The sequence below is a fragment of the Hyperolius riggenbachi genome, chromosome 6 (assembly GCF_040937935.1).
Source record: "Hyperolius riggenbachi isolate aHypRig1 chromosome 6, aHypRig1.pri, whole genome shotgun sequence".
NCBI classification, from domain to species: domain Eukaryota; kingdom Metazoa; phylum Chordata; class Amphibia; order Anura; family Hyperoliidae; genus Hyperolius; species Hyperolius riggenbachi.
Genome location: NC_090651.1, coordinates 134,638,825 through 134,666,526, shown reverse-complemented (window position 1 = coordinate 134,666,526; position 27,702 = coordinate 134,638,825). Strand labels below are relative to the sequence as shown.

General features: G+C 40.5%; 1 protein-coding gene across 2 annotated transcripts in view; it reads left to right on the top strand.

The window, feature by feature from the left end:
- The window catches only part of LOC137522551 (LIM homeobox transcription factor 1-alpha-like), a 136,167-nt gene that overhangs the window by 92,577 nt on the left and 15,888 nt on the right, over positions 1-27,702 (top strand). For both annotated transcript variants that reach the window (XM_068242631.1, XM_068242632.1), the window contains exon 4: positions 22,855-23,087. In XM_068242631.1, the coding sequence (XP_068098732.1) occupies positions 22,855-23,087 (233 nt within the window). The remainder of the gene's footprint in view (positions 1-22,854; positions 23,088-27,702) is intronic.

Below are 27,702 nucleotides of genomic sequence, written 5' to 3'. Positions count from 1 at the left end.
TCAAGTGCTTCAGAAAACAGCACTGTATCTGACTCAGTGGGTCAAAGAGCTCAGAGAAGCTCTTTTGCATTGATAACAACTGAAGTTTTTTAAGTCTTCCTGTACTGGAAAACAAGATGACACTCTTTTCTTTGCTACTAATGTTCTATCATGGGCCCATATGCAATTTAACTTTTCTTCTGAGTTTTCTCCTAGGAGATCATTTTTCACCTTCTATTTAAAATAACTTTTCAGCATTTTGCACTCCAAAAAGAACCAAAAAGTAGTTAAAAAACTACTATCAAAGTAATGTTGAGTATTTGTTTTTGCTTGCTGGTGATTTAAAATGGATTTTATCTACAACTTGTGAAAATATCACTTAGGAGAAAACTCAGGTGAAAACGTGAATTGCATATGGGCCATCATATCATAGGTTTAATGTTGCTTCAGGTTTGCTTTAAAGAGTAACTGTTTGGCATAAAATACAAAATCAATTCTCTATTGCAGGCTGTTACATTGGAAAAAAAGAATGCTAACCAGGCAATTTTAAAGGTTAAAAATCAATCTTACTTTTTTTTCAAATAGATCTCCTCTCCCCGTATCCCCAGGCTCTAACTTCATACACAGACACAAAAGAGAAGTGACATGGCATGCTGAATCAGCCTGATTGGCTGAAGCCTTTGTCACTCACCTCTCTCATCTCTGCTTGGCCACCTGGTCTCCCCTTTACTGTGGTGGTCATAGCCACTGTTAGGGCGCAGGGAGGGGGGCCAGAGGGTGTCCTCGGCCCCCCTCCTCCAGTGGCATGTCTGCTCCCTCTCTGCATGCTTACCGCATCTGCCGCCGCCGTATTGCCCCTCCTCCCCATGTTGCACATTGGGGAAGGATAAAGGTGGAGCACACAGTCTCACCTAATAATGGTTCCAGGTGCTGCAGTTCTCTTCTTTACTCTCTGCACTACCGCTGGCGGAGGGATTCTTTAACCTTGTAGGACACAATATGGCCACTACCAGGAACACAATTCTCTACATTTACTGTATAAAATTATCTGAAATCAAAACGTGGATGCTACAATACATCTGTTATGTAAGTAGAGCAAGTATTTATCTACTTACGTACATGGTTTTGTTTTTTGTGTTTTTGGGGGGAAGGGCATATTATGGCTAATAGTTTCACTTTAAACCTTTACTATTATTTAGTATGACCTAATTTTTAGTGCTATTTTAGTGCTATTTTTGAGTAAAAATAATTTTAGGGCTGCTGCATTCCAGAATCACTAAACTATTCACGACTGATTGTTGTGGTGTCTGGATCTGGGTCATATTTACTTATTAGTGTCACAATGAAAGGATGTGCATAAAAAGCTTAATGGTATGAAGTGTCTGTGGTAATTATACAGAAAAGCTGGAAGTATAGTAACTATTCATATTGTAGCTACAATTTCCATGAGCATGCCTGAGAATGGAATTGAACAGTTGATTGGCTGATTTAGTAAGCACTAGCAGAACCATGTTTAATTTTTGTAAGGTTTAAAGAATGAAACCTCCTGTGCCTTTTAGTACCCTGGTTGTATTGTATTTTGATTTTACCCATAATATAGGCTGTAGGCTACAAAACGAACGTCTGACAGTTTGAGGAGAACATCTTGATGGGCTTGCAGGTCAGAGATCCAGCTGAGGCTCCTGGCTCAGTTATCAGACATCCTGGTACAGTCCATACAACTCACCATCTTGCAGCTGCTCTTCCTTCTGTCTGATGGTCTAAAAACAGACACATTTCTTCCCCATCTCTTGTGGGCGTATTGTAGAACGGTTAATCCTTTAGTTTAATTAAAGGAAAATAAAAAAAAAAATCCGAAAACATGAGTCAGGCTATTGTTGGTCTCTTGGAGCAGAATGTCAACCGGTAACTTCACAATAGGGGAGGATAAAAGCATAGAGGAATCAGTATGGACCATGTGTTAAATCCTCTTATATCAATCCCACCTCCTTCCTCACTTTTCCACTACCCTGCTGAGCATAGAGAGCTGTAAGCATGCAGTAAATTGTCTAAAGAACTGCCTTTGAGAGAAAATGGGTTAGTGTTTTAGTTGAGGAATTTGACTTGGCTGCGAACACAGACAGAGACCACAAGAGGAGGACAGCAGAATGTAAAGATGCTCATTTAGACAGTAGATGAAGGACAGGCATGCCAATAAAGGGATACCCGTGGTGTATTATAGTCCTCAGTAGCAAGGCCATTACCACTTTGAGGCAGGGTGACAGATTGGCTTTTGATGGTGGCTTCTATGAGCAAAATAAGACAAGCTTTGCACCAAGTGCCATGGTCCTGAGTCCTCTCCTAATATGGAGACTAGGAAAACTGTAGAATCTGAATCCTTGCACTGTGTTCTCAATGTCCCCAATGTCAAAATAACAACAATTAGTGGAAGATAAAACTTAGAGGTGACGCTTAGTCTCATTAAAAATGATGCCCTTTTAACCGCCATCCCATCCACTGCACAGTATTGAAGAAGCCATGACATTATTATAGAACTTCAGCCATTTTTATTCTTTTTTGCTAGAATGGGGAATGTTCAGAATATCGTTGGGATGTACAGCTATGTGTGCCACCAATAAGAAGATGTTACAGTAGCCATTCATTATACATTTTTTCTTTTTAATTAGAGAATTACTGTATAATCAAATTTTCTAATTGATTGTAACATTTTAAAAATCTGACCAATGTATCACACACATGTTCAATTGTTCCCTAATTATGAATTTGAACATCTTTCCTACACCATTCAAATGTCATACAAATTGATAAGAAAAATCAGTCACTCACGATCAACTTATGTCAATAAAAATGTGAAATTCAAACAGATTTCTTACTCAAATAAAACAAAAAAGTTAACATTTTTCTGTACAAGTGTGGCCACCTGTAGTATCCCACTAGTAGACTTGTTCTAGTAATAGTAATACAATTAGGAGATTCCCTCCCCTTTTCTTCCATCCAGGTGACAACTGTCATAGATATGCGGAGTGAAGGAGAATTTTCCATTTGGAATACCGGTACAAAGAAAATAATACATCCTTTTATCTAAAACTTGATAGAAGATTGGATTTTGTATACATGTTATATTTATGTAGAAGATTGGGGAGTGAAGGTTAGTAAACAAGCAGGTATTTTGTATTATTTATCAAAAACATTATTCACCTACATAAATCCCTAACGCTAGTCTCCATGTTGCCAGAGCCCCAAACATTCAGTTTTTCTATAACTATACCCATAGTAGATGCTCTATAACTATAGCCATAGTAGATACTATGGAGCCCAGAACCAGTAGGGGTTTGGTCTGACCTGAACCTGTTGACTAATGAACACATGCTGACAGCACAGGGTAGTATTCTGATACTTTATCTACGAGAAGTAGGACTACTAATACATCATGGTGTCTACTCATATCCACAGAGGAAAGCGTGTCATTGCCCAAGTGTTCCATCAAAATATTGCTTTGGGATGCCATGATAAAATGATACATACTAGTTTCAAGTGACACCAGTTCCAGATTTGAGTTTAGTGGCAACACTGGTGCTGTCATATATTACCATTAGGGGTAGCGAACGTAATAATTCCCAGTTGATGCAGATTTTTTTTTTATTGCAAATATACGCTGCTTAAAAATGGACCAATTACCGTAAATCTCATGTCAGCTTCATTCAATTTGCATATGACTGTATAATTTTGCATTATCTGAGCTGTTTATCTCAGTAACTGCAAAACAGGAGCTTTGTAATGGGCTGAAATGCTGAAGAGCAGACAATGCATGTTCTGCACTAATGATTGTTTTTTCCTCTAATACAAAAAACAACAACAACAAAGAAACAACAAAAAAAATAGCATTGCTGTACCCCTTCCAAACTATTTCAGCTCCTGTTGATTGTTTGAGTCTCCCCCATTGCACTTCATCTGTCAGCATTGGGTGGTGCCTTACAAGGTAGAGAACATTACGGTACATTCCTTCCTCTCCCTCTGATGCTGGGAATACATGGTTCGTTTTTGAGCCATTTAGATGGCTCGATAGATCATTTACGACATGTCCGATCTCCCGCCCCATCGTTTCGTTGCTCGATTCCGCATTGAACACAATGGAAAAAGATAAGAAAAACCAGCGGAAGATAAGAGAACCGCCTGCAGAATCGAGCGAGGAATCGATCGAGCGGCAAAATCGAGCCATGTATTGATTGGTTTCTGAGCAAAGATGTAATTTTAGAATTCATACCACACCGGCCCTTTCTGTCATCACTAGTTTTTCTTCACATCAACATGAAATTAAGAAATATATCAGTTTAAATGATGGGACTAAAGTTTGAAGTCAACTAAGCACATTTTAAGTAGAAAAATACATATATTTACATAGCTCTGTACATCAGTCCTGAAAGAGGGACACATGAAGAAGAAAGAGGTACAGAGAGATTTGGTTCACAAAGAGGGACTTTCACTCTGAAAAGGGACAATTGGGAGCTATGACTATAAGGTACGATTAGGTTCACACTCTGCTCTATTGCTCTCTGTCTCCAGTGTTATCCTAAAGCCTCATATACATGTTACAGGGTTCTAGGTTAAGGCAGCTGCTAAGGGCCATCTCCAATGAGAATTCAGAGTCCCTGTATAGCTTTCTTGGATGCAGGTCAAGCACATACAGCATTCCTCCTTACCCCTTCCACTCAAAGCCGCTCTGACCTGTGCCACATCATTGTCCTTCCCCCTTCATAACAACAGAATGCATCGCTAGCCAGTAGGCTAACTTTCGCCCATGGGATTGAGTCCCAACCGCTGTGGGCAACAGTAATTTTGCACACGTACCCACCTTTCCAATGTTTTTGTTGCAAAGTGTATTATCTTATATTTTCTGTCCACAACCCTCATTCATTTTTGAAATCTTATAAGGGTACAGTATATTTACTGTATACAAAGGAGATATTCTTAGATTAACAGAAAAACAGAAGTGAATATATACTAAAAATAGCATATAAAGGCCATATATTATTTATAAGCAATATACAGTAAATAGCAGGGAGAACATGCAGCTATACCAATGTAAAACAGAAATCAATGTTTTTACAGATTAGCACCACTCTAAACTGCGCTAATCCAGATTATCTGGAAATGCGCTCACTGATAATTTGATGTCAATATACTGTGGTTTCACTTGATAATCTGCATTTGTACACAGGGCTGGATTTCCCACTAAGCACAATATGCTCATGTCTAACACCACTGTTAGGGCCCCATTCACACTTGTAAACGCAAAATGCAATGATTACACTCACGATTTTGCGATTACTTTTCCGGCATTTTTGTGGTGATTATGTTTTGCAATTCTCATTCGTTTGATTGAGAATTGCGCTGCAATTGCCCAGGAAAATATTGCCTGCAAAGCATTTGCGATCTGCAGTGAGAGTAATCCCATAGGATTATTTGTGCAGCAGCACTTTGCTGATCACCGCCGATCAGCAAACCACGAATTTTCAGCAAAAAGCACCCCAGAGTGAATGGAATAGAATGCACTAATAATATAGAGGGACCTGTTCTCAGGTTCTCCCTTATATCACTGCTATACCCAAGTGTGGACAGGTTCTTACTGTTATAATGAGGGATTGTCAGCCTCATAGATGTATAGCTTTTATAAAGGAAAAACTTTCCTGAACAGCTAGTGTTGTGAATCCTCTACTATCTTAATTCATTTGCAGGTATTATCTCTGCTTTATATTACTGAATGGGACTGGTAACAGCTGCCTGTGATCTTTGACCTGGCAGTGGCCAACAGGAGTGGGAATGGGAGCGTCATAATCATTACTCAAGGGTACCTTGGGGCAGCAGCAACCCTAAACTTGGCCCTACTAACCTGAGGACTGATTTCTAAACACCTAAAAAGAAAATGTGAGAAATAAACATAGTTGTTACCTGTAATGATCCGCTCAGTTGTCTGCACAGATGGACAGCTGTTTGACCATTCCTTAAGTCTGAGGGCTGCAGGTCTCTGGAAAAGAGACCTGTCTTTGCTTTGCAAGTTTCAGACCTGCTTTGCTGCTGAGGAATTTGCATACATTCGTTATGCAAATTGCCTACCTGCCTCCTTTGAAGGCTGGCAGTATAAATACCATGTTCTCCCAGAATCCTTTGCTGGTCATCTTCATGGTTTGCTACTGATGAACTCTGCTAGAGTGTCAGCCTTGCCTGTTTGTCAAAGATTATCTTAGAGTAATTCTTGGGACTGTACTAGGCATTCCCTCTAGTGCAGTCAGATTGTATTATCTGTTTTTCCTGTACAGTGTTTGTGTTGCGATTGTCCTGGGGCCAGCGGCGGTCGACAGGAAATCGTTCTGTCTGTCTGGGGTTGCTAACCAGAGCAGCGGTTGGTACTGGTAGCCCCTTCTGTTCTTCTGTCTGGATTGCATTAGCCCTAATGGTAGTGGCAGTGCTTCCTTCTGCTGCGATTGTCCTGCCGCCAGCGGCGGTCGACAGGAAATCGTTCTGTCTGTCTGGGAGTGTAGGCCAGAGCTGCGGTTGCTGCTGGCTGCTCCATCTGTCTGGATCGCACTTGCCCTAGTGGTAGTGGCAGTGCCTCCTTCTGTATCTCAGCCTTTGGGGTGTTACCCAGAGCAGCGGTTGCTACTGGTAGCCCTTCTGTTTATCTGTCTGGATCGCACTTGCCTTAGTGGTAGTGGCAGTGACTCCTTCTGTATCTCTGCCTTACTGGTGCTAGCCAGAGCAGCGGTTCCTACTGGCAGCCCCACCTGTCTGTCTGTCTGTCTTGTCCTGTGTGTATGCCTGCTGTTGCCTGGTGTGAGGCAACCGATTAGGAAGCGTCTACGCAACCTGTTTGTCTGTCTTGATCGCTTGCTTTTGCAAGCGTTCATTCTGTCTGTCTCAGTCTATTTGTGTTCATTTGTATTACTTGTAGTTAGTTAGGGTAGCACGCTTATCACTGGGTGCTTAACGCGCGGTGATCGTGTTGAAACGCGTTCGCTGTTGCGAATGAGTACGGTGTTCGCGTTTAGCTAGTGTTTGTTATTTTCCTTATCTTCTGATTGTTGTTTGCTGTGCCTTTGCTACTCTCATGCTCTGTACTTCTCAGACTGGTGTCTGTTGGCAATCGCGATTCGCGCTTTCTTTCCGTTGATGTGTGTTCATCGTCGCTGGGGAGCGACTAGATTGGTGAACACCCATTCTGTCTGTCCCTGTGCTATTTCTCTTGAGGGCTATTCAGTCCTGCTTGATCCTGCTCGTACAATTCCCATCTGGCATCTGTGGCCGTGCAGAGGCTGTGCTCGTCTGCACTCCACAGCTCCATCTGCTGGTGGGAATCACCCTCTACTGGTGCATTGCACCTAACCTGGGTTCTCCCAATTACACGTTTGTGGAGGATTTCCGCCGTGTCAGCGCACGTCTGGTGCGCTGACCATGGAAACGATTCCGCAAACGTTACATTACCCTTAGCAAACTTCACTCAATTCTTTTTGGGTCAAGAATGAAGAAATTGGATTTAATGCTGACACTTACGATTGCTGGAAGATCATCTGTTTGAAGAAATTAGATAATTTGCTATTGCAAAATTTAGACACAAATTAGAGTTAAATTTAGATGACAGACAAAGTTGTTTCAAACTGTGTAACTTCATTGGGCTTAAATCCCTTTGCAATACTTTCCAAACAGATCTAATGTCTTAAAGAGAATCTGTACTCTGAAATTCTTACAATAAAAAGCATACCATTCTATTCATTATGTGCTCCTGGTCCCCTCTGTGCTGTTTCTGCCATTCTCTGCTGCAAACCTGGCTTGTAATTGCCAGTTTTAGGCAGTGTTTACAAACAAACTAACCAGCTTCTAATAGGCTCAGCTAAGCAGAGTGTGTTAGTCACACAGAGCCTGCAGGGGGTGTGTACAGCTTCTAGCTAATCACAAGCAGCCCTGCACATTCCAGTCTGACTGCCTCAGCCTGACTGTGCCGACTGTAGAGAGAAGATTAGATCATATAACAGAGATAACACAGCTACTGTGCAATTAGGAAAAGCTGCTGTAAGCCAGACCACATTAGAAAAGGCATAGGAACTTATAGCATAGAAGAAATAAAGATAAACAATTTGTTACAGAGTCTCTTTAATATGCTGTCTAGCCATGGTGGCATCCACTGCTAAATTACACACAATTAATGTGAATTGTTCTTGTAATTAGATCACTTTCTAGAAATAGCTCCAGCAAGGATTGTAAAGACGTGATACCATCTGGCCAGTTACATGGTCTTTTCAGCTCTCACTGTTAATCCAACTCTTATGTGTCTTCATAGCACTAAGGTTGATGTGAGATAGACACATTTTTACATATTGTTCATACTGTTGCATAGAAATGCACTAGATCCACCTCCCCAAAAAATGACTGTATGTTGGTTGTTTTTTAAGATTTTTTTATTATTATTTTTAAGATTTATTTTTATTATTTTATTTTTTTGAAACCTTAAAGCAATTTCTTTGTAGGTACAATAATATATTAAAGGCAACAGTAATCCAAGAGTCGGGTGTTTTAAGTGGCATTCATCCAACACTTATTATCAAAAACAATAAAAAATGTAGGAAAAGGGAAGGGGGGGGGGGGGGGGGACAATATAGTGTAGTAAGTTTGCGACAGAGGGATTAAGACAACTTGAATCATTATACTCACATTTGTGTGCCACAGCAGTAGCACAACAGTAACAGGTGGGAAGAACAGCCCTAACCCCACTCAGGTTAGAAAGTTGCTCTTTTCAGTTATGGACAAAACATGAAAGGGGTATACCCTCCACACAAGGTGGTACTATTATGTACATGATGCCAAAGTGAAATAAAATTATTTAAAACAGTTTCAAAATAGAAGAGGTAAAGGTAAACTTACCTCCTCTACTAGTGTGGTTAAAAAGGAACTACAGTAAAAATAAAATAATGAATAAAATTGCTTTTTTTTTTTTTTTTTTACAATATTCATTTATAGATTATTTAGTTGGTGTTTGCACTTTGTAAAATCTTTCCTCTTCCTGATTTACAATTGAAAATGTATCACTGGTGGTGACAGCTTTAGTTCTGACAAGTGATCTGAACAGAATGTTTGTTTACTCAGCGTTCTATGCACATAGGGATGTATTACTTGCTTGGCAGTTGGAAAAAGCTGTTATTTCCCACAATGCAATGAGGTTCACAGACAGCAAACTGTCAGGACCATGGTCATGACATCACACTGTGGGAGGGGTTTCACCACAATTTCAGCGATACAGACCCCTTGATGATCTGTTCGAGAAAAGGTAAATATTTCATGTGGGAAATGGGGTATAAGCTACTGAATGGGATAAAGTTCAATCTTGGGTTAAAGGGAACCTAAACTGAGAAGGATATGATTTTTTTCCTTTTAAAATAATACCAGTTGCCTGACTCTCCTGCTGGCCCTGTGTCTCTAATACTTTTAGCCACAGCCCCTGAACAAGCATGCAGATGAGGTGCTCTGACTAAAGTCAGACTGGATTAGCTGCATGCTTGTTTCAAGAGTGTGATTCAACCACCACTACTGCAACCAAAGAGATCAGCAGGACTGACAAGCAACTGGCATTATTTAAAAGGAAACATCCATATCCCTCTCAGTTAAGGTTCCCTTTAAAGTTCCTCTTTAAGAACTGTAATTTTATTTATTCAAATTAGCAAACCTTTCATAGACTACAATGCATTTCTCAGGACTAGTTTTCTACTTCTTCGGGCATATAAAGAGAGCAAAATCTACAATGAGAGCCTAGTGTCTATTTCTAAACTGGTTTTAATAATCTTATTTCACTTTTGCACCTCTAAACCACATAAATAAAAAATATATTACAGTATACTAAGAAAAAAAAACAACTTTAAAAATCACTTATTGTGTTATTTTATTGTAAAAACTTCAATCTATATTGTAGTGTCAAGTAAAGTACATATCAATAAGCTTTTAGCTCTGTGCAATAGAATTTATTGGATAGATAGTCAATTGATTCTAATAATGCCATCTTGCAAGCAAATGTAATGCAAATTATATGCACTGGGCTAGCCTTAACTGAAAGTGCATTTGATTAACCCAGTTCCAAGGTACATTTAATTTGCATGAAAGCAAATTGAAGTAGCATCTCGTTAAAGTGGATCCGAGACAAACTTTTGCTGCCTTCATTTTTCTGCCCCTTACATATATATTTTATTGGACATTTTCCCCCAAAATGCTTTTTTTTTAAATTTTATTTACTACCTAATTGCATATAAATTAATGTATCCACACCCCCAGCTCCTAGGCATTCTGAGTCCCATGTAGCAAGTGTTAATGGGAGCTCAGCCTGGGGAGGAAGAGGCTTTTGCTGAAGCATGCACGAGATTTAAGAGCAAGGGGGAGGAGAGGGGAGTGGAGTTTTCACAGGCTGAGGGGTGGAGATGCAGAGCAGCTTGCCTGTGTATTGATGACAAGCAGAATATGGCTGCTCTCGTATCACAGGAAGAAATAATCATATATATAGAGATCATGTTACAGTATACTACAAGTTTTTATTACATAGTGAATTATCTGCACTCTCACAGTTTCTCAGTGTGTGACAGGCAGCTCCCTCCCCCCTCAGCCTTACAAACTGCATCACAGACAAGCTGAAACTGAGGGCAGAGACACTGTCTGTGAGGAATAAACAAAGCACAGGGAGCCTGGAGGGGGCGTGCATAACTTCTCCCTATTACAACAGAGGAAGCCCATTCCTCCCTGGGTCAACAAAGCTTCACAAAGAAAAGAAGATTAGATATATTACAGAGACAGTGCAACTAGAAAAGGCTGCAGTAATCCAGACCACATTAGAACAGGTATAGGAATTTATAGGATAGAAGAAATAAGGCTGAACATTTTGTTACAGAGTCTCTTTAAAGGGAGCTCGAGGTGGGCTCATATAATTAAAATAATCTTGGCTACCTGATCCGGGGGGACTGAGCAAATCAGGTAGCCGCAATCCATGCCGCTCGTGAGGCCCGCACTGCCCCACGTTCACTTTCGTTACCTCTGGGTTATTTTCACTTCAGATTGGATTTAAATATACTGTATGCACACTAACGCTTAAAGCTATAATAAAAAGATGTATATAAGTACTGTTCTACTAATTTCAGAACATAAATCAATCTTTTGCTGGGAATACACGATGAGATTTTTTAATCGATTTTCCAATTGTTTTTCTGATTGATTTCCATTCACTTCTATGACAAATCGATCAAAAGAATGATCATCAAACAATCTCACTGTCCTTGCAATCACTTTTCCATAAGCGTAGCTGAAAGCACGCTATATGGAAACGAGCCCTTAGTCTCACCAAGCGGTACTTAGTAAACTGTGACTTTAAGAGGGGTATGCAGTATAGTTTTATAATGCTGAGAAATATACCAATTTCACTGCCAGTCAGCGGCAAAGTGCTGGAAAGCTTTATAATGCTGGAGATGAAGACATAACAAGAAACAATTTAGGAGGAAAAACTCCTTCTTGACCTTGGAAAGAGGCCTGATGTACTGTATGCAGCGTGTTTTATGTCAGTCACAGTGGGAGTTACGGGATGTCTCCTATTATCAGACTTTGCATGATGAGTTTAGAATCACTTTGTACACAAGTCTGGTTCAGTGATTGGGTCTGTTTTCTTCTTTTATGAGTAAATACAATTCTGATTATTTTCTACCTACACAACAATGTGTTTGAATTCAAGCAATTTTTTGGCACAGTAAAACATACATTAAGAGGAACTTAACTAAATATAGCTTGAATACAATGAATCAATTGCTTGATCAATACATTTTGATAATTTTGTACAATATTAACCACTTTAGGATCAGATGGTTCTGGCCCTTCAAGGTCCAGACCCGTCCTTTCCCTGTTTAGTCATGTGATTACTATGTTTGGTCAGGAGCCAATAAAATCTGCTCCTCACCATGATATGGAAGCTCTTCTGTCAGCGTGACAGCAGAGCGAGTGGGTGTAGTGGCATAAACAGCAACTTGAATGGCGTAAGCGAGGAGACCATGCAGCATGGCTGATTGAAATCTACACCCTGGCAGGAATAGCAGGACACAAAAAGGGCCAGAACCTGTTTAAATTTCAATCAGTTTGGTCTGGAACCGGTTAATTTATAAATGATTTAGTCAATGTTTGTCCATTGTGAAATCTTTTCTAACACTGATTTACAGTCCAAAAGTACTTTTGAAGCTGGGAAACAATTGATTGAAGCCCATGGCAAGTCCCTCCTACTCCTGGTCCTCTTCTCCCCACAGCCTCCTCGATAGTACCTCGATCAGTGATGAGTGATTCTGAGAGGCAGAGATCCGAAGTGCACATGCACAGTGAAAGAAAGTTCTCATGTGCGAGTGCTTGCTTTTGCTTTTGCTGTGCATGCGAGGTATGGGACTCATGCATGAACAGTTCTGAATCACTCAGGCATGGCCACGGGCACTTTCTCTGGGCTTTTCAATGGAGGGAGCCATTCAAATGTGAAGAAGACTGGGAATGAGGAATGGGAGGGACCCCGAAGACATTGAGCAACATTAGGAGTCTCAAGATTAGGTAATATAGCTCACCATGGGGATACTTCAATTTTTTCCACTGCTTAAGGGGTACTTTAATTTATACATTTATCACAGATGGTGACATCTTTACTGCTGGTGAGGTGCATCACTGTTTAATGTTTGTTTGTTGTGAAGTGAGCAGAAACATCACCTCTCCCAGCATGGTAGAAGGCTTCATGATATCTTAGCTAAGGCTAAGGATCACTGGGGGTTACTGGTGGGGTTACATACATTTAATATACATCAATATATAGATATAGAAAGTTTTTCTGATGCTGAGGATGCAGTCTTAAAATAAAGATGTTCAATTGAAATTAAACTAAAAATAAAATATGAAACACTGTTCTAGGTTATTAATGTTCTATTTATTGCTAGTACTACACATAGAATTATTTATCTCATAGATTTATTTTCAGTTCAGGTTTGGTTTCATCTGTGCAACCTAGAAAGAAAACATGAACAGCCTAAACATAGCACTTACTGTATACACAGCCACTTGACATGGTCCAATACTGAGTGGGGGTTGTGCTGCTATCCATTCACCCCAATAGTGGACTAATAAGAAATGCATCTCTGTCCCTACTAGCGTATACAAGTTTTTCATAATACCCCTGACATATTTGTCAGTGTTGTAAAAGTAGAGAGTATAAATCATATGGTGGTTGTAAATTTATATTGCCCATTTAAGCTTATTAAAGTTATCAGGAATTTTCTCTGGAATCTGAACTCACTCTGCGTCTTCTTCTGCTTGAAGAATCTTGTCAGCTTGCTTGAAGCCAGCACCTTCTCACTGTTGACTGCATTTGTTGTACGATCTCTGAAGATGCTGATCCCAGCATCTTTCTTCTTTGAGCTATTTTGCTCAACTGATTCTCTTCCTCTGCCCCCATTTATTTTGCATTGCAAAACTTATGAATTGTCAATTTAAAACACTCAATGAGTACCTTTAGTTAGTCATTAAAGGTATTATCTAAACAAATGTTGTTAGGTTTTCTCTCCATGACTAACACCACACCACTTACAAATGAAATATATATAAAAGATCTCTGAGCCTGTCTTCAAATAGTTTTTACAAACTCTCTGAGCCCTTCTTTAAATCGTTTTTACCTTATAGTATACCGGTACATTTTGATTTTTGTATATATTAATTTAATAATTATGTGTCATTTAATCATATACTTCAAGCATTTGAAATCTTCATAGGACAGGGTAAGATCCTGTGGTTTGCTTAGACCTCTTTGATTAAAACTATGAAGTGACAATGGCATGTAAATAATGTTTCCCATCTTCCAAATAGTTTCTGAAACCAGCAGTGGTCCTGTGTAAAAATAAGAACCACATGCATCTTCCTTCTCTTCAAAGTGCATTTTCTTCAATGACTGAGGCTACCACTCAGCATTCTCCAATCCAAGTGTGTGACCAGACAGCAGAATAAGGAGTTATTTAGACTGTGTATTGAACACGCTGTGGCCTTGGGATGTAGTGTCAGGATAAATAGCCAGTGTGTAATTTGGTGTTCCTCTGCTGATTAAGCAGCTGGACAGGATCAGAACTTGTAAAGGGTCACTTGTTTTGTGGGAGGTGTGTGCTTTTGCCGCTGAATTGAGAAGTCCTGTTATTTTCAGCCATGTTATCACTGGGTTTAAGCAGATTAGCTCTATTCTGGCCTAATAATGAAATCTGTTCATTGCTCTGTCTCCTTCCCTCCTCCAGACATATCTCAGGATAGGAGTGGATACATTCCATCATACTCTAAAACAAACCAAAAAATATATATATTTTGTCCGCTAATCCATCTGAAAATTCCACTAAATATAATTTTTAATCTCTGCGTGTGCAATTTCGCAAAGTGCAAAATCAAATCACATGTAATGCTTGTCAGTGGTGACGGAGGAGTTTGTCATAACTCCACACAACTTGTGCACATTTAAATAAACTGATACCCCGCCGCACAAAACAGCAACATGTGTAGGATTCCCATAGATTGCTAGTAGGTGTTGACGTGTACATATAATGAAGCCGCTGGGATATTTGGCCGCAGGGTAAAGCCGATAAATGGCTCACCCTCCTGCAAAAATCCTGGGAGTGTTAGTTATCATTCTCTGTCCAGGTCGCCGTGGACAGTGGGGAATTACACTGTTTTTATAGTAATTTGGGCTCTGTCTTTTGACTGCGCACAAATTACTGTCTGAGTTCCACTTTTCCTATTATGGCCTAAGGCGACGCCAGCTGCACTGAAATCTCCAGCGCTGTTTTTAGTTGCTTCGGCTGTTGACAGCCTATGGTGGATGATACGTACAAAAACATACATAGGATGCAAAAAATATCCTGCAGAAAAATACTGGCATTTTCAGCGGACACAAGTGTGGTTTCTATGGGCTCAGTTCCATCCATGTGATTCCAGCCTTATGTAGGAAACGCAACGCAATGCGATCCATAGAAACATCAGTACAGTCTGAGGTTTCCTCTCATGCATGGAATCACAACACATGGTTGCATGCATTTCGGCACGTTTACAACGTCATTCCATTCATTCATGATGAATGAAATTGCAATTGCACCAAGGAAAAGCATGGAGCAATGCAGGACCGTGCGTTATGGTAGCCACCTGCATTGCCCGCAGCCCTGGCCGTACTGATCACATAGACAGATATACAGTGATTATTTTGTAGCAGTCATATAGTGTTGAGATATTTCACAGCAGTGACAGTATTTAGCGGAGTTCATTTTGCTATTTACATTAGTTTCTAATTCCTATATACATAACTTCTCCTGCAGCATCCCTATTACCCTCCTACAAGCACACACATGCACAGTCTAACTTGTTCAGATGCTAATCAACCTCACAATATGTCCTCTCCGATTATCTGTGAAGCGTTGCTGTGATGCTAAACCCCCCATTAGAGAAAGTGTTGTGGAAACAGGGTTCTGAGCATATTGGAGCTGAGCACTTCCTGTCACAGCTGCTCGGTGCCATTATATGTCAGGCAGAGGATGCACCAGGGGACAATTTTTACTCAGTACCATAAACATTAGCATCATCATTTCATCACTGGAGATAAGCAAAGGGACATTTTCTTTTGCTCTTTTTTTTTCTAGAGGCACGTGAAAGATTTTATTTTGCAATGATTTAAAGGGAACCAGAGAGGAATCAAAACCTAAAATAGGAAAAGGTTTCATACATACCTGGGGCTACTTCCAGCCCCAGAAGCCTGGATCGCTCCCACGCCGCCATCCTCCGCTTCCTGTTTCGGCGGTACCGGGTACCGTCACTTCCGGCGGATGCGGGCAATTGTCCGCATGCACAGGGGTTCTCGGCATACCCTTACGCATGCGGTTGCGCAGTATGGAGCCGCATGCGTAAGGGTATGGAGGGAGCCCCTGTGATGCGGACAATTGGCCGTGTGATGACGCCGACTGGCCGAAATACGGGACCCGGTTCCGGCTCATACAGGCCGCGGAGGACAGCGGCGTGGGATCGATCCGTGCGTATGGGGCTGGAGGAAGCCCCAGGTATGTATAAAACCTTTCCTTCATGTCTTCGCTGGTTCTCTTTCATGGCACAGCTCTTGGAGCTCTTTAAAGTATGACATACCTGAAATCTGATTTATATATATATATATATATATATATATATATATATATATATATATATATATATATATAGGTAATTTTATGCTTTCAGAGGCGTGATGTTCTTTACTGTGAATTTGGTAGACTAAATCCTTCAAGGGAAACTGAAGTGAAAGGGATACGGAGGGTGCCATATGTATTTCCTTTTGAACAACACCAGTTGCCCGGCAGTTCTGCTGATCATTCCAGCAATCAGTAGTATCTAAATCACATGTCTGAAACAATATGCAGTTAATCTAGTAAGGTTTGTGTAAAAAATATTTGATCTTTGATATTTAAGCAGAGGATCAGCAGGACAGGACTGCCACGGAATTAATGATTGTGGATCAATCGTTAAGGTAACACTGTGGGGAACATGCACTGTACAGGTATGCTGTTCAGTGGGTACTGCTCATTATCAGAGATGACAGACAGAGTGGCTCATGAGTGAGTGATGTCTTGTGGTGCAGTAACAAATCTACAAAATTACATCTTTAGAAAACTGCCAAGGGGGGTGGGGTGATTGGGGGGGGGGGGGGTTGTGGGGCAGCAGTACCTATGCTAGATTCTCGGCTGAGATGGCACAGGTCAATCAACACTGCTGAGGATTATCTAGCGTGTGATTTTTCCCATTACCTGTATGCAAACTGGCAGCAAACCTAGAGGCAGTGAGTAGGAATATATGAGGGATGGGACTCCACAGAGACAAAATAAAAGTATGAAGCTAAGCTAATAATATTTCCTTTGAAGTACATATAGAGCTCAGGTAATTTAAGACCTCTGTAAGTGCTGAGCGATTTATGGAGCGATTTTGAAAGTGCTTATCTAAGCGTGTTCAGAGCGAATTTCGCTTAAAAAAACGCTTTTCTAAGCGCTTTTGTGTAGCGTTTTTTTCCCCACTTCCTGACGTCAGTGAACTCTTTTCCCCGAAAACGAAAATAAATACAATGTATTTATTCATTAAAGCGCTCAAGAAATCGCTTTTCAAAGTTCTTTTTTAAACTCTGAAAATGTTGCAGGAGCCACGTTTGCGATTGGTTAGAAAGGTCATCGCTTATGGGAGAATACTCACATAATCGAACATTACACAAGCACTTTAAAAAAAAAACGAAATTGCCCCTAATGTGCACAAGCCATTAATATTCTTTTTTTTTTTTGCCTTCTTTAACCATTCCTGCCACCTGGACATGATTGTCACGTCCAGGCGGCTGCTGCTGTGCTGTTGCGCGTGTCTGCGCGCTCCCGCATGCACCCATGCCTCCCCCATTAGCCCGGAGGTCAATGAATGAGACTATGATCTAAGTCCCCAGCAGAAAAACCGTCGGCTTCTTATCAGAGGCCGCGGTCTTTCTGAGCAAAAATGTTTCCCATACTCCATATGCTTCCCGGAAGCGAGCCCTTTGTGGCCAAATAGTAAAACTACATCTACATACATTTTTTAATAAAATAAACCCACATTATTACATTTCAAATTAACTGTTTACCACCCACACCAAAAATTACCCAAATAAATTTTTTATTGAAAAAAAAAATTACAATAAAAAAACACACACAAAAAAACATAAATAGTTACCTAAGGGTCTAAACTTTTTTAATATGCATGTGAAGAGGGTATATTACAAACATTTTTTAATTTGTAAGCTTGTAAATAGTGATGGACGCAGAACTGAAAGAATGCACATTTATTTCCAAATAAAATATTGGCACCATACATTGTGATAGGGAGATAATTTAAATGGTGTAATAACCAGGACAAATGGGAAAATAAAATACATAGGTTTTAATTATGGTAGCATGTATTATTTTAAAGCTATAATGGCCGAAAACTGAGAAATAATGATTTTTCTTAATATTCCTGTGAAAATGCATTTAGAAAAAAATAATTCTTAGCAAAATGTACCACCTAAAGAAATCCTAATTGGTGGCAGAAAAAAACAAGATATAGATCAATTCATTGTGGTAATCTATATATATAAAATCGGACATATGTATGTGTGTATGTGCCGCGATCACGCGAAAAACGCCTTGACCGATTTGAACAAAACTTGGTATACAGATCCCTTACTACCTGGGATGATATGTTCTGGGGGTCTCGCGTCCCCCTGCACACCTGGGCGGAGCTAGCCAATCAGATTTCACCCATTTATATCAATGGAAAAAATGTAAAAGGCTGCCATTCTCACAGTAATCAAGCCAGAGTCCCCATACTTGGCACAGTTGGTCACTTGAAGACCGAGGCTACAAATCCAGGAAAAGTGGGCAGAGCATAAAACAGCCAATCAAATTTCAGCCATTAATTTTAAATGGGAAACTGTAAGCTGCAGCCACTCTTAGGGCCCTTTTCCACCAGCGCGCTGGCTGAATCGCAAAAACGCAAACCGCTTTGCTTTTTAACATAGGAATCGCGGTAGGTCATTTCCACTACCGTGATTCGTTTTTGTCGGGAACGCGAACGCGCGGTGGAGCGATATTTGCCGCGATTTTGCTATGCATTGCATAGCATAGCAAAATCGCGGCCGCGAACGTCGGGGAATCGCCGCTAATTGCGATTCAGCAATCGCTAGCGTTCAGCGTGAACGCTAGCGATTGCTAGTGGAAAAGGGCCCTTACACTGTTAATCGCAGGGTTTTCATACTTTGCCCAGTTGGTCACTGGGTGACTGGGATTAATATTTAGGAAAATGTGTGGAGCCTACAGCAGCCAGTCAAAATTTACCTGTTGATTTTCAAGGGGAATATTTAAATTGCTGCCATTCTTACACTGTCAATAACAGATGCCTCAAACCAGGTAAAGTTGGTCACTGGATGACTGGGGTTTAAATTCAGAAAGGGGCGGAGCCACAAACATCCAATCAGATGTGTATAATTTCAGTGGGAATACACAGATGATTGATACCAAGGACCCGAAAGCTCATAAATGTGGTAAGTGAGTGGCTGTTTGTCAAGGTTAGAAAAAGTGGGTGGTGCCAACAACTAAATGTTTTACATGAGAAAATATAAACTGCAGCCATTCTTACACTGTTAATGGCAGGGTTCTGAAACTTGACACAGTTGGTCACTGGGTGAATGGAATCAATATTCAGAAAAGTGGGTGGAGCCTACAACAGCCAATCAAAAATCACCTATTGATTTGAAAGGGTAATATTGAAACTGCTGCTATTCTTACACTGTTAATGGCAGAGGCCTCAAGCCTGCTACAGTCGGTCATTAAGTGACGGAGCCACAAACAACCAATCAGATTTCTTTGCTGGATAAACTGCTTCCATTCACACAATTTTTTAATGCCAGGTACCCGAAAGCTTCACAAACTTGGTCATTGAGTGACTGTGTGTCAAGGTTACAAAAAGTGGGTGGAGTCAAAAACAAATGTCCCTGGAAAAATGTAAACTGCTGCCCTTCTTCACTGTTAATGGCAGGGTTCTCAAACGTTGCACAGTTGGTTACTGGGTGACCGGGATTAATATTCAGGAAAGTGTGTGGAGACTAAAAAAATCCAATCAAAATTTGCCTATTGATTTTCAAGGGGAATATTTAAATTCCTGCCATTCTTACACTGTTAATGGCACAAGCCACAAACCTAATGCAGTTGGTCATTGGGTCACTGTGGTTTAAATTCAGAAAAGGGGGGGAGCCGCAAACAGCCAATCAGATTTGTTTCCTTTCGCTGGGAAAATACACATTATTGATGCCAAGGACCCCAAAGCTCATAAACTCATTGAGTGACTGTGTGTCCAGGTTGCTAAAAGTGGGCGGAGCCAAAAACAAATTTCACTTGGAAAATATAAACTGCAGCCATTCTTACACTGTTAATGGCAGGGTTCTTAATCTTTGCCCAGATGGTCACTGGGTGACTGAGATTAATATTCAGGTAGTGGGTGGAGCCTATAATAGCCAATCAAAATTCACCTGTTGATTTTCAAGGGGAATATTTAAATTGCTGCCATACCAGATGCCTCAAACCTGCTACAGTTGATCATTGGGTGACTGGGCTTCAAATGCTGGAGAGGGGCAGATCCACAAACAGCCAATCCGATTTGTATAATTTCTATGAGAATATACAAATTATTGAAGCCAAACACCCAAAAGCTCACAAACCTGGTCATTGAGTGTTTGTGTGTTAGGGTTAGAAAAAGTGGGAGGAGCCAACACCAGCCAAATACATACCCGGGCAACGCCGGGCCATCAGCTAGTTAGTGATAAAGTTATTGGCAAATTAATGGGAGGTGAAAATTGCTCTGATGCATAAAGTGAAAAATACCCGCGGGCTGAAATGGTTAAAGTATGTAAGTATGTGTCACCTATCTTTGCTCATTACTTTGGTACTTTTCATCAGCCCTACATCCCTCTTAGGTCAAGGGCTACATGCTTGTCTTTCTGCCCCACATCCATTGTCCTTCTGCAACACCTACAGTGATGTGAAAAACTATTTGCCCCCTTCCTGATTTCTTATTCTTTTGCATGTTTGTCACACTTAAATGTTTCTGCTCATCAAAAACCATTAACTATTAGTCAAAGATAACATAATTGAACACAAAATGCAGTTTTAAATGATGGTTTTTATTATTTAGTGAGAAAAAAAACTCCAAACCTACATGGCCCTGTGTGAAAAAGAAATTGCCCCCTGAACCTAATAACTGGATGGGCCACCCTTAGCAGCAATAACTGCAATCAAGCGTTTGTGATAACTTGCAACGAGTCTTTTACAGTGCTCTGGAGGAATTTTGGCCCACTCATCTTTGCAGAATTGTTGTAATTCAGCTTTATTTGAGGGTTTTCTAGCATGAACTGCCTTTTTTAAGGTCATGCCACAACATCTTAATAGGATTCAGGTCAGGACTTTGACTAGGCCACTCCAAAGTCTTCATTTTGTTTTTCTTCAGCCATTCAGAGGTGCATTTGCTGGTGTGTTTTGGGTCATTGTCCTGCTGCAGCACCCAAGATCGCTTCAGCTTGAGTTGACGAACAGATGGCCGGACATTCTCCTTCAGGATTGTTTGGTAGACAGTAGAATTCATGGTTCCATCTATCACAGCAAGCCTTCCAGGTCCTGAAGCAGCAAAACAACCCTAGACCATCACACTACCACCACCATATTTTACTGTTGGTATGATGTTCTTTTGCTGAAATGCTGTGTTACTTTTACGCCAGATGTAACGGGACACGCACCTTCCAAAAAGTTCAACTTTTGTCTCATCGGTCCACAAGGTATTTTCCCAAAAGTCCTGGCAATCATTGAGATGTTTTTTTGCAAAATTGAGACGAGCCTTAATGTTCTTTGTGCTTAAAAGTGGTTTGCGCCTTGGATATCTGACAAGACAAGACAAATAACATTTATATCGTGCTTTTCTCCTGGCGGACTCAAAGCGCCAGAGCAGCAGCCACTAGGGCGCGCTCTATAGGCAGTAGCAGTGTTAGGGAGACTTGCCAAAGGTCTCCTACTGAATAGGTGCTGGCTTACTGAACAGGCAGTATGCAGTCCGTTTTTGCCCAGTCTCTTTCTTATGTGGAGTCGTGAACACGGACCTTAATTGAGGCAAGTGAGGCCTGCAGTTCTTTAGATGTTGTCCTGGGGTATTTTGTGGCCTCTCGGATGAGTTTTCTCTGCGCTCTTGGGGTAATTTTGGTCGGCCAGCCACTCCTGGGAAGGTTCATCACTGGTCCATGTTTTTGCCATTTGTGGATAATGGCTCTCACTGTGGTTCGCTGGAGTCCCAAAGCTTTAGAAATGGCTTTATAACCTTTACCAGACTGATAGATCTCAATTACTTTTGTTCTCATATGTTCCTGAATTTCTTTGGATCTTGGCATGATGTCTAACTTTTGAGGTGCTTTTGGTCTACTTCTCTGTGTCAGATAGCTCCTTTTTAAGTGATTTCTTGATTGAAACAGGTGTGGCAGTAATCAGGCCTGGGGGTGACTACAGAAATTGAACTCAGGTGTGATAAACCAGTTAAGTTATTTTTTAACAAGGGGGGCAATCACTTTTTCACACAGGGCCATGTAGATTTTTAGTTTTTTTCTCACTAAATAATAAAAAACATCATTTAAAACTGCATTTTGTGTTCAATTATGTTATCTTTGACTAATAGTTAATGGTTTTTGATGAGCAGAAACATTTAAGTGTGACAAACATGCAAAAGAATAAGAAATCAGGAAGGGGGCAAATAGTTTTTCACATCACTGTATATACACAAATATGATGTCAATTATGTAGTAATGCTTGATCACAAATCAGACCATTTTCCACAATGGATCGCAACAGACAAACTATAAAATCCGTTCAGATATGTGACATGTCCATTGTCTCACCTGCAGTGACGGGGAAAAAAGTCTTGTCCAGACATCAGATGGAAACTGGGCATGTCATAGATAGCATGCTATCTATGACATGTCCATTACAACAAACCCCATGAAAAGAATGGATGAGCACAGAGGATCCCACATTAGATCCAATATAACTGTCCACATTATAGCTGCAGTCTAGTGTGAACTCACTCTAATCTTTGGGTAAAAGTATCACAGACAGGTGTGAAGAGCACCAGTCTGTAGAAAGAAAAATACAATTTGATCATGCTTGTTGACCGCCAACTTCATCTGCATATCAAAGTAACGTTTATACCGTTCTGACAATAAAATAACACTTTTTTTTTTTTACTTTACAGATTATTTGCAGTGAAGTGTGGCTCATGCCTGGATGTAATCACCCCCAGTGAGTTTGTTATGAGAGCACAGAAAAGTGTTTATCACCTGTCATGCTTCTGCTGCTGTGTATGCGAGAGGCAGCTCCAGAAAGGTGATGAGTTTGTGCTAAAAGACGGACAGCTTCTGTGCAAGAGTGACTATGAGAGAGAGCGAGATCTGCTCAGCCTTGTGAGCCCAGCAGCCTCTGACTCAGGTACAACTCTCACAATATAAAAGGCAAGAAAATCGACATCTCGTTTATTTTAATGCTTATACAGTATCTAGACATTAATAGAATTACAGGCGATTTGCTACAATGGAGATGCAATGATAGAAAGTGCGGTTAATTATAAAACATATTTTGCGCATTTATTCTTTGTAGTATGCATGACTAGGGGTGGGTTTGGAGTAGGATAAGAGGCGTGGCAGGGATGTGTCTAAAAGTTAGCCCTTTTTCCTATCTCAAAAAGTTGAGAGGTATGATATGCCCTTGTAACATGTCAGCACAGAAGTTGGAGACCCTGTTTGTTTCATGCTACTGGTCAATACATCTCTATGATATGTCAGTGGTCACTCTGTCTTGATGTTTCCATAGAAAACATCAGTCGGCCATGACCCTGCCCATAACTTGTCAATGTCACTGCATCTTCTTGTTATGTGTTAGGGGCCACTGTGTTTCCCAGTGATGATCCTAAAATTTTAAACATTACAAAGGCTAATATCAAGCTTTCAGTTAATCTGATTCGCCTTCTGCATAGTTCTGATTCATACCCCACAAATTCTGGTTATAGAGGAACCAAAAATTATCTGTTTGTTCAAATGTTAGGGTTAGCTGAATATTCCCTCGTTTCAGCAACATATCAGTAAAGTCTTAGTTGGGAGGAAAGAGACAGGGTGCACTTTGCGGTATCCTTGCCTTGGACAACATGTATGTATATATATATATATATATATATATATATATATATATATATATATATATATATATACAGTATATATATTTCTGCTATTACTGCAGGCATTTTCTCTCCAGAAATTGCTTATCCATTGTCATGTTCTTTCCCTATATCGCCTTCTGTATCCTTCTAATGTCTAACTTTGAAAAAGCTCTCTATAGACAAGAGGGCGAGAGAGGGGAAGCATAAGTTAAACCCAATTTTATTGGAAAATGTAAAAAGGGGGATAGCAGAGGCACAGATCCCATATGCTGGAGATAATCTCCAAAGCTCATACTTCAATTACAGCCTCTGTCAACTCAAGCACTCAATCCTGTGTAAACAGAACCAACTCAAAACCATCCGCAATTCCAATTAAGTGCCCTAACTCTGTCACTTCTAATTCCCTCAAACCAAAAGAGGCAGTGATTTAAAAGCAAAGAAGGGGGCTGGAGAGTGCAGCTTCATTATTCGGGTGTCTCGTATTCTTCTTCTTCATCTCATACTCACGATAAACATCTTTTGTACTGTACAGACCTTACAATTGTCTAGAGCCACCCAAGGCCATCTCATACAAAGGTCAGGCCAGCACAATATGGTTTCAACTTCTCAGGCGACACTAAGAGAAGAGTCTTAAGGCTTAATTAAGTACCCTTTCTAGTGCCTGAGACATTTAAGGCTGTAGAGATCTCACTAATTAAAATGAAGTCTCCCGTTCTTAAATTTGCATTGGTTTTATGAGCTCTTACTTTTATTCTACTTGACTATGATCTATTCTGGCAGGTGGTAACCAGCTGTGGGATATTAGGGTTTCAATGTGTGGAGAGCTCCCCAGTGGGCTCATGTTTGCCCTTTCCTAGCTTTACATTTTGGTTGCACATTTCACAGCAAGGCCAACAATACACAGATCCAGGTGCTAACAGCAGATCTGACAAACAGTACTTCTCTAGCTCACACACTCTCAGCATGTGGCATGTGTCATCCAGTGGGTACATCTGATGGGTGGGAAATATGTATATCCAATCAATGTGTAAAAGCATACAGTGGCTAAGTGCTTAGGAACTTTGTCTGCTTGGAGTTTGCACATATTCCCTGAATTTGTAGAAGTTTGCTCTGTGTGCTCTGGTCTCCTCCCACACTCAAAAAAACATACTGCTATGTTAAAACTGGCCTAGACTGTGATAGGGACAGTAGATCGTAAGACTCTCTGATGGTCAGTTAAAGCTCATACACATGCTAGGAAAAAATCGGTTGAGACATTCATTTTGTGAGGTCTCGACATTCAGAATATACTAAAATATCTGGGATTAAAAAAACAGATCCAAGTACCTTTTTTATCTTAAAATTGTTGTTATGTAACCTCAGCAGAGCTTAGACAACTTTACTCTTCTACTGTTCTCAGTTTTCTTTCATGCTTCAGTATCTATTTCCCTTTTTCCTATGGCTACCTATTTTGTCTTTTCTCCATTCTGCAGTTAATTAGGTAAACAAACTCAAAGGGCTTATTACGTGCATTAGAGATCCGGAGCCAAGAAAATTGTTTAACAGGAGATAACAGAGCTTAGAGCTGAATATAAAGGGGCATTCTCTTAACATTTTCTACTAAGAAGCAGGGCCAGATTTGCCATAAGGCAAATGGGGAAGGAGGCGGGGCAGGGGACCAAGCCTTGCCAACTATTAGGCTGTATGGTTGTAAACTCCCATGATCCTTGTAGCATTGTAGCTCTTTACAACCACTGCAAGAGCACCGCTGTTCAGCTGTGAATATTTTGAGGTGCAGCCACTGCTCCAGACTAACATGGGGAAGTAACATACCTTGGGAACTGCTGACTACCTTGCAAACAAGTCCTCTGAGAATGCGAAAGCAGAAACGTTCCACGTTACAATGCACCTGGAATGCTGCACCGCAATGTCCCACTGCGAATGTAGCCCAAATTATCTCCAAGATTACAGCAGTGCTCAATTGTACATAAATATTATGCAATAAATAGTATACAGTTCTCATATAATTCCTATGGGACAGTTAACGCCCTCAACCCTGGTGGATCGCTCTATTAAGATACGTGCAGAATCTTCAGATTATAGGACAAATTTTCTAGTAGCGCTCAGTAACAGTCCATCAAACTTCAATAAATAGCTGTGAGGTGTCCCCCTTCATAAAGCAACTCACTGGATGTTGCAGCCAAGATCGGCCCGTTAACGCTTCTGGGGTATAAGGCCACCCCAGTGCCTCCAACCAGCAATCACCAACTGCTCACAATCCTACATTGGCTATAGAGAGTTTAGAGCAAGTCTAGGAAGGCCTTCCTAGAAACTGCAGGGCTGTGGAAATTACAGAGAGAGTAAACTTCTCCCTGGTGCAGCTGAAGAAAAATAGGAATTGCAAGCTGAACTGCAAGTTGAATTGCCCTTACACACTTCTTGATTGGAAGCACATCCCAGCAGGCTCCACCCTGTATCATCCTCTTGTGTGTATAACAACTTGCTCTAGCCAATGTAGGATTGTGAGCAGTTGGTGATTGCCGGTTGGAGGCAGTGGGGTGGCCTTTTACCCCAAAAGTGTTAACGAGCCGATCTTGGCCGGAACATCCGGTGAGTTTTGTTATGAAGGGGGGGGGGGGGGGGGCGGACAACCTCACAGCTATTTATTGAAGTTTGATGGACTGTTATTGAGCGCTACTGGAATGTAGCCCAAAGCTTGGTTTCCCATAGGCAGCAGGAAGTCTAGAACCTGCCCTGACTAGAGGCAAGGCAGGTGAGCAGTGAGGGCCTCTCAAAGTCTAAAGCCCCTTTGTGTTTGCAGGGCCTGCATTTAGTGTGATTTTTTTTTTTTTTTTATGTTTGACCGCAGTGGTGCAGCAGAACTATGTCAGTCTGTAACTTCACTGCAAGAAAGTTGCAACCAGACTTTTAGGGTCAAATTATTAGGGAGTACTTAAGCAACCTATCACTATGAAGAAAAGAAACCAAAAACTTCTGGAAAGAAAATGCACAAACTGCATGAGGATGCTAAGAATGGAATTCAGGATGTTTGCAACAGAGCGCACTATTGTTTGTAGACCGCATACCAAAATTTGACTCTAAGATGCTCTAAGAGCTCCTGAATGTAATTTAATAAGGCTTTTACATTAAGTTAACCATCACTGTCTTGTAGGCTCTTTGAAAACGGAGTTAAGGATGCCATAAATCAGGCCATAATAAGAACGACCTGTGCTGATTATCTCTTGCTATTTGGTTATTAATTAAGAGGGTATTTACATCATCCCACTATGCCCTAAATCAAGTTCTATGGACAGATAAATTTGCTCTTTTAATTCAGCAATCATTTCCTTTCCAAATTGGCTGTAATGGAACTCGAGAAAAAGTGTTATTAATAATTTACGCTCCATTACAGGTAGTTTAAGAACTAAAATATTCATTAGTTTTGCAGATAAGATGCACATTTAAATCAGTTCTCAATCTCCGTGAAATATGCTTGAAAGCAGTATTTAAGCTGCACAACAAAGCAATAGACAAGGATGGCCACAGATATGTTACTATCATGAAACTAATTTCATGTCTTAGTACCAACACCTATATACTGCTATTGAAATAAAATTCTGCAGGAGAAATGTACAGGTTCTTATTTTTGGTTATATATACATACATATGTACATACATACAGTATGTACATGCTGCTGTATACAAAAAGAAGTCTAGATTACAAGTCTAAATACCTCACGGGTACATGTTATTACACAGGAGTAAAGGAGGACCCAGTCCAATTGAGTTTACATTGTAGAAGTTTGAGGACTATGAGAAACAATAGGTAGAGTGAAGGGAATTGTGTTATTGGTAATGAAGGATAAAGTATAGAATAAAAGTAGTAAATGACCTTGACAAACATTTTTTCAA